At 43.9% G+C, this 19,260-nt stretch overlaps 1 protein-coding gene across 5 annotated transcripts in view; it reads left to right on the forward strand.

The window, feature by feature from the left end:
• Nucleotides 1-238: 238 nt before the first annotated feature.
• The window catches only part of FAM219A (family with sequence similarity 219 member A), an 85,824-nt gene continuing 66,802 nt past the window's right edge, over nt 239-19,260 (forward strand). For 2 of the 5 annotated variants that reach the window (XR_003256336.1, XM_026083731.1), the window contains exon 1: nt 239-434. Coding sequence is in view for 3 of the 5 variants with exons in the window: in XM_026083731.1 (XP_025939516.1) it covers nt 387-434 (48 nt within the window). In the remaining 2 variants the exon portion in view is untranslated. The remainder of the gene's footprint in view (nt 435-19,260) is intronic. The other 3 variants (XR_003256335.1, XM_026083730.1, XM_026083729.1) reach the window with 2 other exon arrangements.

Genomic DNA, 19,260 nt, shown 5'->3' on the forward strand with positions numbered 1-19,260 from the left:
AAGTATATGAACTTGCCTGTACCAGAAACAAAAATATTTCTGTAACAGTTTCTATTGCTCACTCCTCAGTAATTTGACTAATTGACATGGGATGTAACTATCTCTCTTTTATTATGAGCAAGTTGTCATTATTTTCTAATGGGTCTCTTAGGTCTCTTCCATGAAAGACACCTACTAATGTCCAGTATGGGATAGGATATTATATAGCCTGTCTTTGGCTTTGTTACAGTGATGGCTGTTCTAACCAGGAAAATGGATGGGTCTCTGGTACTGCTGTCCCCTCCCAAGAACATCCGAGCGTGCATCTGTGCCGCAGCTCCAGCAGCAACTGCAATGTAGTGTTCGGATATCCGAATTAACTTTAAACGAAGCATCTGCATCTAGGCATGCCAGCATGGAGCCCAATGGGCCTGCAAGGTCTGTCCCAGAAGCAGGTAAATTAGCCTGCAGTGAGCTTCGTGCTTTTTCTGATTGTGTGGTAACATATACCTTAGGCAACTTGCTTAAAGCAAGTGGAGTTGTCTTTCTGCTGCACTGTAGTAACTCCAAAGGTAGCCAATCCCCGCAGAGCACTGATATTTTATTTATTATTATTATCTTGCTACATAGAAGAGATGTGCCTCCAACCTATGCAAGGTGCTGGTCATGCATGGGTTGTATTGCTTCTTGGTTGTATGTCCTTCACTTACCACCATATTCAAGCCACTTCTAACCAGGTTATCTGCTAAGAGTGAGTCAGGAGGGAAGAGTTCGAATAGTTTGTTGTGTACTTATTGGAATGAGTTTTATGGTTCCTAAAGGATGTGTTTTGTAGGTAACATTGCAGGGGAGGCAGAGTGGAAAGCTGAGCATAGGTGTCCTTGCCTAAAAAATGAAGAAGAAAACTTGGTTTCTCTTGCAGTCATTTGTTGAACTGAACTGTAACTAAATTTTCAAGCAATTTCTGAGTTCTATAGAATATCTTAGAGTTTTATATCTTTTGTGCTTGTGCAGGGCAATAAGTACTGAGGGCAGTCTCTAGAGCTCTTGCCATGTAACAGGGGACTGGCCCCCCCTATTCTCAACAGTGCCATCTTCCCTCCTATAAAGTTGTCTGGAAGCTGGAAAATCTTCTGGTAGAAGGACTTTTGCATCCTGCTGCTATTGGGAAAGTGTTTAAGAACAGAGTGAGTTGTATGGATTGGCCTGTGATGTCTTGTTCTGCTCTTGCTTGATTGAATTTTACTGAGCAAACTTTTTTTTAAATAGCTCTGCTGTTTTTGTGTGTGTGTGTGTGATCTTGTAGCTTCAAAAACACAAAGAAAAAGAAAAATCTAAGAGTGATAGAAAATGGGGCCACTCGTACAAAGGGCAAGAAATTAAAGGTAAGTTAAATAGTGAGACTTATTGTACAGGGAATCATACAAGTAACAATTTTCATGTTGCCAATTCCCAGTGTTTTGACATTTATTTTTAAGACAGATGTCTCTTGATGTAGAAGCARCTGATGAGCAGTCAGGTGTCCCCACTGTTGGATGCTTCCTGCAGTACTTTGGGCGATGAGCCCAGAGGCTTACAGAACAGAGGTACCACAACCTATGTAGTGGTCACTTGTGCCCCAAATAATGAATGGAGCAGAAAGTCTCAAAGATGTTGATGTGACTCGGAAGCCTGCAGATGCCACACAAACAGTTGGGGGAGCGTGGGCTGTCTCCCCATGCTCGGGTAGGCAGCCTGGCTTTCCGAGCAGCTTGCTGCCTGGTGCTGAGAGTRAAGGGGACCCTGTAGTCAGGGGTTTCTGATGTCTGGTGAGGTGACTCCAATGCTGTCATGGTGCACTAGGCACCAAAGGCAACTGGAAACCAGTGGAAAACCTCTAAACTGCCCCCGTGAAAGCTGTCTGATGACAGTTTTCAGTTATCTGTAGGCCTGGGCTGAGCCTGTAAAGTAAGTGGGTGGGAAATATGGAGACTTGCATGAAGAAGCCAGTCTCCAGATGCTTTTGGAGGGCTATGTTTAAAGGAGCAATTACACAGGGCTCCTTTTTTTATGTGTATTTGTTTACGGAGAGTCATATTTGTGACAACAATATCAAAAACAGTAAATGTGTGTGTTAAAGCGGAAATTCCTAATAGACTATTGCTGGGTCAGTGCGGTGCGTGGGAAAAAAAATTGATGTAAAAAGTCAGTACAGGTTGATTGTAGCATTGCTATGGCTCGAGCTCTGACTTTGAGCTGCTGTGCAAGATGTTGTCTCTTGAGGGCAAGTAGCCCCAAAGGACTCAACATGTGATGTTCCTGGTGACTTGAAGGCCCTCAGGGCCCTAAGCAGGCCTCTTGAGACAGGCTTTGTATTTGCAAATATCCACACAGTTGTGCTCAGAGGGGGAGCTGTTTTGGCTGTGACTTTCTTGATTAAGATGTCTGTATTTCACATGACACCATTTTGCAAATTAGCTAGTCTGCTTTCAAAGACATCACTTAACATGCCTTTTCTTATTTTCTTAAACCGTCTCCCTTGCTGCCAACCCTCCCACTACTGTCCCACTTCAGATTACCGCAGGGTCAGATCTGACTTTAAATAGTGGGTCACAGCTGAGTATGCTTGTGTGCAATTGCACAGTTCTGTCCTTTATAGAAAAGCCACTGAGCTTCATGTGCACGTACAAAGAGACTGCAAATTAAAAAATTGAGGAAAGAGGTCTCACAAGCTCCCAGCAGAGGTTTGTAAGGGCCTTTCTGTGTGATGGGCTGCAACTCAGTCACCTGAAGGGTGGCAGCAGGCACCAGCACACCAGGTTATGGGAACACCTGAGACAAGACAGAGGCTGTCACATCCAGGACAAGTTGCAGTGCAGCAGAGGAAAAGAGCCCCTGGAGAACTTCAAAAAACCCACTTGTCAGCCCTCCGCTCACAAAAGAGGGAGCGATGGGCTTGTCAGCACCCCTGTCAATACAGAGCTGTCTGAGTGGGATGGGATTTCTGCCAAGGAAGCAGCAATTAGGCTGTGGTGGTGGTGTTAATGAACTGCCAGAGGCCAGTGGTGTTTAGGAGGAGCTGCCCTTGGAAGTCAGTCTTCTCTGAAGTCAGGGATTCTCTGAAATGTTGGCAGACACAAACATGCCACTGAAACCTGGTGGGATGGGGGGGAGCTTCTCCAGGGAATATTAGATATAACACTTGGGTGTATGCATAAGGGGTGTACTCTATGTTGGGGTCCTGTGATCTTAGTGGTACTCTCAGCACTAGCCTCTTTTCCAGATGATACCAGCTAAATTACCTCCCTCTTCAGAGTCCGCAGCGGAAGACCCCTCTGCCTTCTGCTGGACCCTTCTTTCCTCCCTGCCCCAGGAAAGTGGGTTGCACAGCAAGGCCAAACCCCTTCACAATGCAGGTATAGGAATCAGTGCAACAGAGAGCAAAAGTAATAGCAACATTAAAAATTATTTGCTTTAGTTAAGCAGTGTCCAGCTTTTTTTTGGCCACCTTAGTTTAAATGGCACTTTGAGAAATTCTTGTCAATGCATTCATAGCGGGGTCCGGCACTCGGTTAATCACTCAAAGCATTGAGAGCTTTGGGTTTGAGACAATTGCTGCAGACACCTGCTTGTTTTGCAGTGCACTTCTCGACACCTGCCTGGCAGCAGAACAGAGCTCAAAAGCGGAGAGGGTTGTTCTTTTCCCTACAAATACTCAAGCCTACACATCGTTTTCGATCACCTCTATGAATAAACAGTACTGCTTCCTGCTGCTGGAGGAGAGCAGCATTCTGGTTAGGTATGCATGCTTGTCCTAGACCAATCTGAACAAGATACATTTCTGCACCCTGGAGACGAATGGCAAGGCTTCAGAGGCGTCTGTTCAGTTATGAACCTGTTCTGTGCTGCTCTTAAACTTTCCCTTTTCCCTTACAGAGTGCTTACAGAGGTCTTGTGTGAAAGAGACAAGCAGAGAGATTCTTATATCCAAATTTAAAAAGTATCTCGGACCATTACTCCAAAAGCAGGGAGTGCAGAGGTTACTACATGCTCTGTTCTTCATTTCTTAGCCTTTAGCTGCTGTTCTGCCTGCCACAGCCTGCAAGTGCTATCGAGTTCAGAGCAGCTGTTAAATATCCTTGTCAGGAGATTAAATGTCGGGGAACGTAACGATGGTAGTAAAAAGGTAAGAAGAGAAAGGGGGAGATGCTTCAGGGTGTAGTGGAAGGAAAATGACTAAGACGTGCAGAAAGACTGCTTTCTTGGAGAAATCTCAATTATGAGATTCTTGCTCATCGTTGCAATATCAACCCAGTGATGTCATTCAGATGGTGAAAGATAACCATTTGGAACATCCCTGGCATTTCCCTGTTATTAGGTTATTTTAAAGATTTGAGGCCAATATATATTTCAGAATGAATCTGTGTGAAAGCTAAACTTGCTCCTGTGTAAATAAGACATTCAGAAGAATACATGGTATGAACACTTCACGGTCAAACCAGCAAACTGGAAAAGTCAATATCTGAACGCTGGGAGCCAAGGTTTGACGTATAACCCCCCCCCCCCAGCTTTTTTGGTAATAGTCTCTTCAGGGGCACACAGAAGACTTTCAGGTTATTAAACAGAACTAGTTGAATAATAATTTCGCATCTGAGAAATCAGTTGGGAGTTGGAGGGGAAAAAGGGAAGAAAACTTGCTTTTCCTCAAGCTGTGAAGGAGGTCTGAGGCAGAGACCTGTTCTTTCTGAAATCTTGTAGGACATACTGATTCAAAATATGCATTTATAACCTCAAATGTGCAGTGTTTTTAAGACGGCCTTCACTACTTTTAAAAAGCTGGGTTTGCACACTTAAGCTCCAATTTCTATTGAAACAAAGTTTCAGCAGCAGAGTAGAAATTGAGTTTAAAAAAAAAAAGTCATGACACCAGGGACTGGATAAACAAAGGCAGATGATTGCTTCTGTATGCAGCCTGTTTGTAGCAAAAATAGCGACTCTGTAAGACTAGATTTAGTTCCATACTGAAAGTTAAATTTGTCTGAAAAATGAGGAGAGGCCAGTCATCAGAATAGTAACTAATACATAAATGCAAAATAAGTCATTGCCTTAAATCAATGTGCCATGCTTACTGATTTTTTTATTTTTTTTAAGTCACTGATGTTAAAAAAGATTTAAATCACTTAGCAGGATGAATTGATTTCTCTTTACGTTGCACTTTAAGGCAATGAAAACAATTAGCATTGGAGAGGATGTACTAGCAGGAGCAAAGATGGCTTTTGCCTTGTCCATTCTGTGTACCAGGTCACGCTAACCTGCTGAAACCTGGTGCCTTCACGCACTTGTGATCAGTACAGCACAGCTATGTCTCCACTCTAACGTTCTGTAAAACTTTATAGAGCCTCATGATTCAACATGTTCTGTTGACTTAGTCTCCATTGTTTTGGTTAATGTTTGTTCGCACTACTTGCTGCTCTCATGCTAGAGATTCACCTGTTCTCATAAAGTTGCATGTTCTGTAACCATTTAAAAAAAAAAAAAAAAAAAAAAAAGCCTGTTCAGGAAATCGCTGCAAAAAGGAAAACAAACTTCCCTTCTAGAAATAGCTACTCATGGACTAACAGTCATTGTGCTGCACAGTCAGTCTTCATTCAAGAGCCCGTGTTCTAATCTCAAGGCATAGGATGCTACAGTATCAGTCAGTCCTGGTTTAGTGCCATTTAGGGAGGATAGGCTGTTTTTTCTAGGGAGCACGGGGCTGAAAAACCTTCCACTAGCATCATCATAAACACAATATAGCATACTATGTGGAACTGGGGGGAAGGGGTTGTAGTGTAGCTTGTCCTACTTCCCTTTCTCTTTTTCCCCTCTCCCTCTTCCCTAAAACTCTGCCTCTGCCAGTGCCCAGTTACTCTTTCTTGTTCTACTACATGTGTTGAGAGACACTTGTGTGGAGGGCAGGCGTGTTGTGCTCAGAAGCGTCCCACCCCTCTCTGTCCCTTAGTGACTCAACAAATTTGCAGGTGATAGTAAATTTAGGAGAGTGGCTGACACAACTGGTGGCAAAGCTTCAATCCAGAGGGACATAGATCAACTTGAGGAGTATACCAACAGAAACCTAATGAAATTCAACAAGAATGGTCAAATCCTGCACCTGGGAATGCAACTAAATGCATTGGTGCTGAGTAACTGACTGTCTGAATAGCAGTTTTTCTGAAGAGGACCTGGTCTCACAGCAGATGCAACCAAGATTGATGGGGCATCTGACCTATGGGAAATGACTGAGAGAGCTGGACTACTTTATTCTGGAGGAGAAGGGAAGGACCTAATCACAGCCTACAGGTACTTGAAGGGGAGTCACAAAGGTAATGGAGCTAAACTTCTTGTTGGTGGCAGACAGTGTAACAAGGGGCAATGGCCACAAGTTGAAGCATTAGGGGAAAACTTCTCCAGGAGTCTGGTGCTGCCCTGGAACAGGTCCCTAAAGAAGTGGAGGTTCCCCACCCTTGGAGGTTTTCAAGACTTAGCTGGACAAAGCTGCAGCCAACCTGATCTAGGGCTGGTGAAAGTCCTGCTTTGAGGAGGAGGTTGCACTAGAGACCTCCAGTCTCTCCAGTTACCCCTCACCTGTCTTGGTGGGAAGATGCTGTTTGTAAGATCAGCTCAGTCTAGGACTAGATGGTCACACGAGGCTTTCTGCTTCATGCAGCATCATTTGTAATGGAAACTGTACAGGCCAAATCATGCCTTCTCTCAYAATAATGATCTTCCATTCAGCAAGGTAAGGTTGTGAGTCTTTAAAAGCATTCAGTGCTTTATTTATAGGTGAGGGAAAGGATCCTGCCACAGGGTTACATTGCACACTGTTCACCAGGAAAATATTCCTAGAGAACTTAAGTGGAGCGTGTTTGATCTGGGGCCACTGAGATTCACTAGCTTTGAATTCTGTRATGATATTTTTAGAACTGGTTTTCAAATGTGGAGCCACACTTWAATTTCTATGCAGGACTGAAATGCYGTGGTGACTGACCCTTGTAAATGCTTGAGCGGGTTTGGAAGAAGCACATCTGTGTCTAATGAATCTAATTAGAGATGAGAAACTAATTTCTRCAGCTTGGGGTGTGGAAAAATGCTTCTAACAAAGAGGCTATATCTTTATATGAGCACTGCATCTGCATGATGGAAAACAGGAAGGCTGACCAAGGGGAACCTCTCCCTAATTTCTTCCAGTTTTTGAGGGGTGTGTGAAAAGCCCAGTTATTTTCACTCTTTAAATATTGTTCAGCTCTCTAGAGATAAATGCTGTTACGCGTTTCATCTTGTTTAAAATGTAGGTTAAGGCCTATTTCAGCAGTGCATGGAAATACAGAGATGTGTTACAAGATAATTCTTACAGTGCAGATCCTACATCCATAATGCTAGTTTCCTTTTGGAAGGACAGAAGGCTCATATGATGGGGCTGTCCATCCATTTTCCCCAGCATATGTTTTTGGTTGGCTGACATCAGCCGATTTTAAAACCTCTTTTCCAAAGATAATTAGGATCTCGTATTTCGGGTTCACTGAAAAGCAGTGTTAGGGTGGAGGAGAGAGACCCAAATGAGTGCCCTGCTGTGCGAAGGACAGACGGCTCAGGCAGCCTCTGTGCTCAGCTGCTGCCCGCGGACTGGGCGAACGCGCTCCTGCCCCTAGCCTGTCCAAGGCACTGATTTTTGCTTCCTGACAGTGATGATCTAGGAAGGATATTGGGGAGAGCTGACATTATTGTGCTGGCAGAGGCAGTTTAGAGGACAAAATATGTATCTTTGAGGAACCAAGATTCAGTTTTTCTGCTGCTTAGGTAACAGCCTGTTACTTTTTTATAAGAAAATCAGAAGGGTTGATTTTAGAGAAACRTCTGGCTACAGACCAGGGTAATCCATGAGTCACCAGAGTGACAACCTGTAATGGACAAAGAAAGCACTGTAACGAAGGGCAAACTTTGACCGTGTTGTAATGACGCTTGGAGCCTGAACTGGATGAGACAGCTCAGTGTCTTCAGGAAGGCTGATCTGAACATCACTTAACTTTCATCTTGTTTTGAGACTGTAGGCTTACTCCTTCCACCCTGTGTTTCAGTAGTTGTGTTCCTGGTTCTTTGATGCATCTTCTATTGTCCCCAGAAGCCCAATGTTCCTCTGTATACTTTTTTTTTCTTGCTTTAAATGATAAATTTTGATTTCTTTGTGGCTGAAGATGAAGAAAAAAAAAATCTAAGCAACAGATTAAATTGCTCTGTGAAAGCCTCAGTTACAATGGTGCTGGCATTTCCCTCTCCCACACAGATTTAGATTGAATGGAAACTGTTGTTTGGGAGAAAAAACATATTGGAAAAACCTGCACTATTGTTTCAGATCCTTTAAATGATTTAGCTGTCCACCACGTAATTACTGTCTCTGGATAAGAGTACAGCAACTCAAGTCCTGCTGTGCAGAGTTCAATCTCTTGCTCATACAGGCTCCTTTCAAAATCAAAGTCAAAGTAAAAATTCATTCCTGTTTGCAGCTGTGACGTTCTGGGGCCAAGTGTAACAATTATAAAATGCCCTTGCACAAAGTCATCTGTCACCTCCTTTGCTATGCGTGTATGTCCCGTGGGAAAGTAGAGCCTTGGTACCTGGATCTTGAGAGCGCTGTCCCTGCTCAGGCCCCGCACGAGGAGTAGGCAAGGAAGGGTGCAACTATCAGCCAGCAGCCAAATTCGGAGCAAACCATCTGCTTCTGCACGGCAGTGTTGTGTAACAGTCTCGGTGCGTTTCACGCCCTGGGAACTTTGTGCAAACACACTTTCAGATGGTGGATGACAAGGAAGCCCGAAATGTTTCCAACCTACAAAGCAGCTGTAAAAGCAGTAGCCAAAGCAGGGGGGGTCGGCGGCCAGCAGAGGTGATAATGCCACAACCAAAGAGTCGCTGCGTCGCGCACACGCTGCTTCTACAGCAGCCTGACAGATCGAGCTCTGGCAGGCTGAGCGGGGCTTGCTCAGCCGCTTGTGAAGGGAAGGCAGTTCACTGCACTGTGTTTATCCCTGTGGAGACAAACTGTTGTCTCTGCACAGCCCAGAGTTTCTCAGCCTTCTCCTGCCTCTGCCATCAGGTTTCAGCTTTAAGGGTAGTTTTGCTAATTGCTTCTTTCATTCAAATGGGGAAGGTAGGGGTTTGGGCTGTGTGGCTTTTTACCCATTATTTTAGATTTCAGTTCTGTTCTCTGTAACACTGTGGTGCTGTGCAGGCTCATCTGATGCTGTTCAGGTGGCGCTATGGAATGGAAGATGTATCTGTAAACCCTCGTCCTCCTGCCATTCCTCTTGCAGGCAGCTGTGTGCTGTGGGGCAGCAGCATCATCTGAGCTGGCTGAGGATGGTGGGAGAAGGAGAGGAGAGGGGAGGTGATGCTTGAGAACAGAACTGGTTCTTTCTCCTAGAAACCTCTGTTTCCCCATACTCCAAGACTGTACACCTGTCTGACCTTCAAGAAAAGAAGCAAGCTTGGGACAACTCACAAACTGACTGCTGGAGTAGGTAGAGTACTATAGTTGCTCTGGATGCCATATAGGGCTCAACAAACATACTCCGATACCCCAGAGGTCAGACAAAAAGTTGGGGGACAGACAATGCATTGTCTGCCGCGGCTTCTGCTGGAATTAAAAGTTGCCAAGATTCCTGCTAAAATGGTCCTGTTCTCCAGCACGCTGGAGTCCCATTTAGTCAGTGCCTGAAGAACAAGAAGGTATCTGAATTGGATCTTTCAGTTTGTTTTTATTGCTGGAAAGGAGGAGTGTTATCTCTTTGAAGCCAAGTTGTTGGGGTGATGAACAAGAGACTTTTTCTGTTTCCTCCGTATCTTTTAGGTCTTGTCTTTTTCAGCACCTGATAGCTGCTATCACGCTGTTCCAAAAGCAGCGGAGTAAAATGGAGCTAATTCTGTTAAGTTTTACTGCTCACTATCCTGTTCCCAAACCTAATGGAAGAAGTTCCCACAATGTCTGTTTTCACTGTGCTACTGTTGGGTAGAACACAAGCAGCTGCAGAGAGACTGTCCATCTACCGGCTTAAACAGCATTGCGTTGCCTTACACGCAAAAGCAGAGGGCTCAGGGCTTCACTGCTTTCAAATGGCATGTTAGCTTTTCCAGCCAGCATRGTCGTGTCTGTTAAGAGCTGAATCCTGAACTGCTGTTTCTTTTTACACCAGCCTGTATAAGTGACTACTAATAAAATCTACAATTTAAACCAGGGCATCTAGGCGAAAAGCTCTGTCATCTTTCATCAGTGCCTTACAACATTGAGGCACTAGGGTCAATCTTATGAAAGAAATTGGCAAATGGACGAGTCAATTTTTAATCTAATTGCCCTTGCAGTTTGATAATCAGTTGGAGCCACAGACCCTTAAATGGGTCAAAACCTTCAAATCATTGTCTTGGGCAGTAAGCACCTTGACACAGTATCCAAACACAATGATAGACTACAGTTTTATGCACTCTTTAGTTATTAAAATATATATAATGCATTCACCTTCAGCAAGTTAGATGTTTCCGTCTGAAACTTGTTAGAGTAAGAGCATCATTACATGATGAGGAAAAGAAGTCAAATGCAAGGGAGGTAAATCTGCTGGAGTTCTTCTAATCTGGTCATTCTCCAGTGCAGCGTTTCAAGCTATTTTGATTGGCAAACTGAATATACTAGTCCTAAAAATGTTAATAAGCCTTTTGTAAATGAGTTTTGACTTGTTAATTAAGAATTCCTAGTTATGGTTGTGACCTGTAGGGAAGCATTTAATTGGCAGTTTTCCCTAGCTAGCTAAATGTTTCCTCACTAGAAAAGGGATTTGGGATTTGAATGCCTTAGACCTAGCGTGAACTAGGGCTTAACACTGCAGCAGAAATTTTCACATGTAGTCTCTGCAGGGCAACTCTCTACTTCAGAGCAACAGAGCAAGCACTCGCCTGCCAGTCTCAGTTTGCTCTTACCTTAGAGATGAATGCAGACAATGTGGGCAACAGAAAACCCTCTCTTCTCAGCCAGGAAATGAGGGAGGGGAGGGATGCACACTCATGATCCTGGAGAGTAAGGCATGCTGTGAAAAAGCAGTTAGCAGAGGTGCAGCAGTCCAGAGAGGTGCAGCTGGGCATTTATAGCCACCAGGCTGTGTTTGGAAGAGGGATGGTCAGGTCATGAAAGATGAAGCTCACCATTCTCCAGTGAGATGGAGGTGACGAGAGATTGTGTGTGGAACCAAAATGCTGGCAGCTTGAGGGTCCAAACCAATGTTCCTCACTAGCTGCTAAAAATCCCCTTGAGTTACTGGATGCTGGGCTAAATTCCAGTTCTACTGCAGTTAAATACTCATTAAACCTTGGTTAGATAGTTTGGAGAAACTGCTGAAACTAACAAAGCTTCTTACAGCTGCAGCAGAAATGCAGCCACCTCTTAGCAGCGGTACCCCTTGAGCATGTGGGGCACAGTGGGAGCAAAGGTGCTGTGTGGGTAGGATCGTTGCCTTCGCTTTCAGTTGGTTGGGATAGGGCTCTCCTACTCAAGAGGAGAATTCTTTAATACCTCGCATGGGCATGCTTTCTGCAATACTAAAGAAGACGAGGGGAACATTTCTCTAAGAATAATATAGAGCCTCTGTCCAATTATATTTTGAAGACAATGATTTGTAACTGCACTGCAGCTTCCTTTTTAAATGATCGGTTGCGGTTGAAAACAGTCAGAAGCTTGAATTCGCATTTTGGCAGGCTTCAGTCAAAAATCTGGAAATCCAGTCACGTCTGTGTACAGGCATTATTGAGTTTTGTGAGAACTGTGCGTCTGCAATAAATGGGACCCCGTTTGTCTTCATCTAATTATCCATGAAATCTCCCACTGTTAAAACTATCTCAGCAAATTTGGGGTGAATCTCTGATGGAAAGTAACTGTCTTGTAGCAATGGCCACATGGAAATGCCTATGGTGGCGTAGGTATGAAGGGTGAAGAACCCCTCTTTCTCCATTCCCTTATAAAACTCTGAAATAGGGTGTTGCTTTGAGGGAGCAGCCACGTGACAGTTGTTGCTGTTGCGCACACTGCACTGGTTCAGATGCACTGAAATGAGCAGAAACAAAGGGAAAAAGTGAATATAAAATGACTGTGSACTGTGAGTGCAGGAAAACCTTTAAAGCAGGCTCAGTTGGAAGAGTGAACAATATTCTGCTTATTAATGTAGATTGGAATTTCCTGCTAGCTGAGAATAATGCAAAGGTCACTCACCAGCTGCATGCAAACAGCATGTGGTTGATTCTAAAATTAGTCCCTAGCATTTCCATTTTCTCTTCCCTGCACTTCTTGTTCTCTACCTTAGGCCTGAGAATCCTATTAAAGGTATTGTAGGCTCGAAAGAAAATTCACTCTGGGTTTTTTTCCTCTGTAAGCATCTCTAAACTGTTGCGGTTGAGATAGCTGGGAGTCTTTTGCCTGCCATTATGGCCAGGATATTATAACCCTGAAACACTTTCCACGGGCTCATGACTTTGACTCTCAAACTCCATGGCATGACTTTGACTCTCAAATGGCTTAGAGTTATCTCTTCCTCCCCGTTGGCTGGAGTCTGCTAGCAAAACCGTGTTATCTGCAGCCATTTTACATTGTTGTTTGTTGGGGTTTTTTTAAGTTTTCTTTTTTTATCTCTTGGACTCAGAGATAAGCTCAGGGAGAACCTGAATAACTCAGAATATCCTCAATTTCCTTGTGCTGGTGAGCGGTGCGCCTTTTCTCTGCAGACTGTTACTGGGGAAGCTAGTTAGTCTGATACRTGTGTCACAGGTAATGGATGGCCAGCCAGCTGCTGTCCTGAGTGTGTGTGTTGTGTATCTGCCCTGAAGGCGACATCTACACTCCCGCCTTCTGTAGATGGATCTCGTGTCTCTGCTTACACTACTGGTGCCTGCTGTGGTTAGAGCTGTATTAAAGCAGATCCGCACACAGCAAGGCATATTGGACATAGTTTTCATCATGTTGCTAGTCATGTCAAAACAAGAGGGTACCTTATAACCAGTGAAGTTCCTCTCATTTTCTGGAAGCCCCTGTAGATGGCAAAATGTGATCTGGAATGCCTCATATCAGAGCAGTGCAGTGGACATTGCACTTAGCTAGGGAGAGCTAATGGCATCTTTCCGTGCAGAGGTCTCGGACATCTCTCCTTCTTCTCCAGCCTGCACATCCTCTGCAGCCTCTTTAATGGGACAGGCAACAATATGTTTGGTAGCTTCTCTGATCCTCTTATTTATGTTTAAACCTGGAATAATTTCAATTTTAATCTCTTGTTAAAAATTACCAAGCATCAGCATCCTAGAATTTACAAATTACGTAATTCTTAGGTTGCTTCTTTTGGCTAGAGCTAATATTTTCTCAGGTTGCAGAATCGCATGTTTCCTGTCTTCTCTGTAATCAGTCTAAATATTTCTGTTTTAGGATTTGGGATTTCTCACTTTTTAGGCATAATAGTCAAGATTACTGACTCCTGTCTTCTCTTCAGTATTCTGCATGTTTGAACAGATCTCCTGGCTAGTCAGCCTAATGGGAATATAGTACAGAAGATATTAAATGTAAACATATTTTAATGATGATTGTATGGAGATGTTCGTCTTTCTATATACTGAAAGAGCGAACATCATCCTCGGTGTTGCATTCTCTCATCTCTCACAGTTTCGTTACAACGGAGTGCTTAACAAGGCAGTGGAGGCTGCAGAAACTCTGTTACACTAATGTGAATCTCAAGCAATGCCATTATGAGAGAAGAGAAGGGTTCTCTTCAGATTTCCATGGTGGACTGCGAGCAGAATGTGGTCTGCAGCCTTGTATTGTGTTTTAAGCGTGGAATATGTGTGTGTCAATTGTAGATAACACAGCAGGAGAACCAGCCATTAGGGATGTGTCCACTTACACAGAACATCCAAACGGCAGCAGCGGAAGGGAAGGAAACCCCTCCCAAACCATGTCCTCGTGCTCTACTCTCACCGAACTCGCATGGCCTGCGTATCGCTGTCATCCAGCGTTGTACTCCCAGCGCTGCTGGTGTGCGGCTGGCTGGCAGCCGTGCGTGCGTGGGGTGGGTGGGGGGAGCGTGCCGGTTGTCAGCGCGGCTAGCAGCGATGCAGCACGGGGATTTTGCAGCCACGCAGGCGTCCTTAGAAGAGGCAGTGTCCAATCTTGTGTTTATGTTTAGCTTTGGTTTCTTTTTTTTTAATAGATGTCTGACCTCCTTTTCATAGGTGTGGAATGGGGCCTTAAGGATGGGGTTAGGTATGTGCTATCTCTGTCGCTCAGGATGCTTGTAGTAACGTGCAAACTGTGCTAACAGAGGAAGAGGGAGAGATGGTCTTTAGAAGAGTGCTTGTTTGGATATTCTGGAATGGCATTCATGGCCTTGTAAACCACCAAAAAAAAAAACCCCACACTGACACATGGCAGAAAATACAGCAATCTGAACTGCTTGCTGCTCAGCACTGCTCCGTAACATCCAGTTTGGGGGCAGCAGTAGCAAAAGGTTAAGTCTTAAAATCTGTAAAGCTAAACATACCTAATCCTTCCATTCAACCACCTATTTATGCCCCTTTCACTAATCTTGGCACAACTGACCCTCTTGGCCCTTTTTAGTTCAGGCTTCCATTTTCTCTGTCTTCCCTAGCATGGTTTTCAAAATACTCCTCAAGGCAGCAAGTGATTGAGAATCCATGAGATGATAAAAAACCTTTCACATTTGAACTGCCAGTTCCAGGGCAGCCAAGGCAATAACCAAGAGTCATTACAATGCAATATGTAGTTATTTGGACAGAAAACCACAGACTTTCATGAAGGCCAAACTCTGCTATACAGGAGCCTATATTAAAAAAAACAATTTATGAAACACACTTTGTACTAATCTCTTTCTTGATCTCACCAGACAAATAACTGCAAAGAAAAGCAGGTTTGGCCATCCTYCAGGTTGGTGAACTGGTCATTCCTTACTAGCAATAGATCTGTTTTCACTTGTTAGCGTTTAACTTGGAGGGGCTGCGTGGCTCTTCAGGATGGCCTGCCTTGCCCCCTGAGCGCTTCAGGCTGCTATCAGTCACTTCTCCGAGGAGAGACTGGATTGCTGCCGGCAGCACTAAAGGGTCCGGAGAGTTAGGATTCACTGGGGCTGTGGAGTGGCTGGAGGAGCATCTCTAGGTGTTCCAGCAGATAGTAGCTCTGCAAGGCTACCTTGGCATGATGGCTACAAATGCGCAGCATTTCTATGCACCCCGAAAATCTACTGATAAAAACCTATTCCCACTTCCTATGCAGGGAAAGAGGACGGATTTCCATTGCCACCCTGTGTTTAGTCACCTAGGAATCGAATGCAGACTCGCCTGGGCAGGCTCCTGTTCTATCCTTTTTCCTACAAGAAAACACTTTGGTTCTGAACATCCAGATACTCTCCCATCTCTCAGGTTTTTCCAGACTCCTCCTGCACAGTTTCTCTCTTCCCTTTTTCTTATTGTATCTGTGAATCACTCTGCAGCCTCTCATCATTTATTTTTTACAGCACACTGAAAGGTATAATAGGGAACTTATAAACATGTGGGGGGGTAGTCAACTGAAATAGCAAATGTTTCCAATTATAAAGTTAAAGCTGCCTTTCTAAGCTATTTGGTTCTTTATTGTGTCTTGAACAGCCTAAAAATGTACTTGGCTACAATTAGAATTCCAGATACAATAGGTGAATTGTAAATGTAACCCATCCAGTGGAAAATTACACTATTAGCCTGGAGCAGTAGCCCTAATCTTTACAGTTTATGGTGCTGCACAGCCTACACATCTAGTAATGTTCTGTGAGTCCATAAAGTTGAGAGGACAGTCTCTTAAAAGCAGAGCAGTTTAGTTTAAAAAAAAAAAAAAGTTATTATTACATGCTTTTACATTTCTTTATTATTTTGTAACATTCCCAGGCTTTTCCACATTAGTCTGGTTTAAATGGAAAGTAATTTATCTCTGCCTTACCAAGATACATTAGGCAATGTTCCTGAAAGGGCTACAATTAATTAGTTTCAGTCATAACTTTGGTACCTGCAGGTTGAAAAAAAATATGATATGTAGATTTCCCTACAGGGAAGAATAACAGTAATTGCAATTTGGAGTCTTTGTGTTCCACAGTAGTGCTCGGATCTTCATGTGACCTTTGCCTAATCAGAGTTGTGTGCTGATGGTCCAGGTTTGCTGCGTAGCTCTGTGCTTTACTGAAAGGCTACACTGACTGTACTGATTAAAGGCTGTGGGGCACACGTTCAGCCATCACTGATTTGTGGCAGTGCTCCTGGTGAAAGAGAGTGGCAACGGCACGGAGCAGCACAGGAAGAAAAGAGCTACAGCTATGGAGGAATGGTTAGGGCGTGGGACCACGTGCATTTAGGTTCAGAGGAGCATTGAACAATTCAGAGTACTCGCTCTAGAGCTGTCATGTCCTAGCTCCTGAAAAGAAGTCATCGCAGTGGCTAAGACTGACATCTGGAGCCAGCAGCCTGCATACAACCCCTTCCTCATCTGTTAACCTTAGCCAAGGGCATCTCAAATGCCATAGGAGGTGKTTTGAATAGGGTCTCCAGCCTTTATGTTAGTTGGCTTGGGCACAGGACGTTAAAACTAACATTTTGTCCTCCTACAGTTTGGGATTTGATTAGATGCCAATTTGCATGAGACTTGCCATAGTTGCTGAAATAAACAGAAACAGGAGAGGAGCTTTCACTTTATGTGACTAAAAAGAAGAGCTCTAGGGAAGCAGCCCTTCAACTGGCGAAAGGGGTGGGAGATTCTCCTTCTGCTTCATCTCTCTTACTTTGGCCTCTGTTTGCAAGTAGCACATAATATTCAGAGTCTTTAGCTCTGAACGTATTCACGGATTGTTTTGGAGGTGTTCTTAACAGACATGGATCAATAGCTTAATATGGCTCTCAAATGAGCTGTTACACAATATAATGTGTTAAACGAAATTGCTTGGATTATAAGATGTAGAAGACCGCTGGTTGTGTTTTGAGTTAGTGATGTGCTTTCCTGTTTTCCCTTGAGAAGGGAGAGGAGTTTGTCAGTGGCATCTTCCTTGCATTTTTTTGAAATACAGCGAAAAGATTCTCTTTGACCATCTTCTGAAACACACGCTATTCCTTTAGATTTGTACGTACTTTTTAATTTGTGGAGAACAGCTGTGGAATTGTTGCTGCAAGAACACAAGTGAATCTCTTAACAGATGGCTCTTGCACTGGCTGGGACAAAAGCAGCCTCTTCCATCCTACTTCGGCTTGTTTGTTGTTCTTAAATCCAGCTATCTTGACAGGGCTGGAATGTTTCTGCTGTTTTCATTGCACTCTTAAGTATAGTATTGCTGCAGTAATTTTGTATTTAAGTCTTGTCTCCCTCTTTTAATTTTCTATCAAAACGAGGGAACAAAAGCATTGGCCTTTTTTTAAAATCAGCTCTGGTAGAACATGTTCAGTGAGAGATCTGAATGGAAATGTAAAACTCCTCCAGCTGGAAATTGTTTTACAAGGGTTGTATTGAACTTGGTTATGTCAAAGACGCTCGTTTTAGAACTTGAAACTTTCTTCCCTCCGTTGCCTCAAGTGAGGTAAGTTTATTTAAAAAGGCAAGAGGTTTGGGTCATGTAATAGTTTGCATATGAAATGCCAAGCCTGCTCAGGTAACATTTAATCTCTCCCTTCTGAAGCGGGGATGAATCCTCACACTGCAGAGATGTGTGGAGTCTTACTCACCTCACAGATTTTAACAGATGTAGGAGTCTCTTGCTAAGAGAGTCTATTTTTTTTCACCTGCAGTGTTTTTGTGACAGTCATCCTGAATATGGCACAAAATACACCAACACCCTCCCTTTGCTGTGATAGCAGAATCCATCAATCAGCACGGCCCAACCCTGATGGCTTCAGCGGGGCAGACCCTGACTTTGAGGGCAAGGTGATACAGTAGTGGCTCCAGCAACACTTACTGGGCTGCCTGCATGTGCAAGGAGAGGCGCGAGCCCAGCCTCGCTCCTTCCTCTGGGGGAGTGCAGCAGCTTCTCAGACTGCCAGTGCTTGTCAGTACGGCAAGTTTGAGGGGACGATCAGATGTTGGGGCAGCCTTGCTTTTTCAAGGAAAAAGCAGCATGCCAACCTGGGTCCCTGAGCTGCCAGCTGAGCTGCRCCGTTGGATGTGGTGAAAGAAATACAAAACATATTGCAAGCAAATGTCATGATTTGTGGGTGGTGTCGGTCTAGCAGTTGGTTGCAGTTGAAGGAAGAAGGCATTGCATCTGAAGGAAGAGACTCATCTGAATAGCTGAGAGCTTTATTCAGGTTGTCATTATTGATTGTTTTGTGTTAACCTGCCTCTGCTGGTTCGTGCTTTCTGTGCAGATGTGGCTGGTTAGTGATTTTGCAAACTACACCTTTTACTGATCTTCTCCAAGTAGAAGTCTCAAGGAGCCGAACTGACAGAAGAAAGAGAGTGTTGTTTTTACAGTGGCTAAATAAGAAACTCTACTAGTTGGTCATTACTGGGCTGAATTCTTCTCCCATAAGAAAACATCTTCACGATACTAGTTGTCTCCTGTAGTCTGTACTGGTGGTACCAGACTTATGCTATTTCTGGAGACCTTTGTGGATTGATGTTCTTCATGAGAAGCCATACAGTACAGCAGTTGCCAGATGTGGCAGGAACTGGAGACTAACTGGAGTTAAACTGAAGTGGGGGGAGAATGCAACTTCAGCATCTCTCTTCTCGTGTGGCCACACTGTTGTGAGATGTGTCTTGGCTGTGTATAAACCACAGTACTAGCTCCTGGCCTACTTGGTGTGGTTTTTAATTCTGAATTTAAAATACGGCGTGTTAATGCAAATGGATACCCACAGGTGTGCTGGAAATATAGAACAATTACTAAAATGTTTATGCAGGATGAGCAGGAACATATGAGTTCAAGGTGCTGGGCACGGTTGTAAATGAAGAACTGTTTGGCATGGCTCCGATGCAATTAAGATGCCACACGTTGTCTCTTTGTGCGTGGGTCATTGTCAGCACCTCAGTATTATCATGGGCATAACTGTAGCAGGCAGCTACCTGCATAATTTGCTTGATATAAAAGCTGGAGCTAAGGACTGGCAACTCAAACCGGAGTTCAGACCAGCCATACAGATGTTTTTGGAAACTTAAAAAACAGTCACAAATTCTGTGAGTCCTACCCCATTACAGTTAGGGGAGTAGTTATATCTGAAAAGCCCTTG

Source organism: Apteryx rowi, unplaced genomic scaffold (assembly GCF_003343035.1).
Source record: "Apteryx rowi isolate R43461 unplaced genomic scaffold, aptRow1 scaffold_612, whole genome shotgun sequence".
Taxonomy (NCBI): domain Eukaryota; kingdom Metazoa; phylum Chordata; class Aves; order Apterygiformes; family Apterygidae; genus Apteryx; species Apteryx rowi.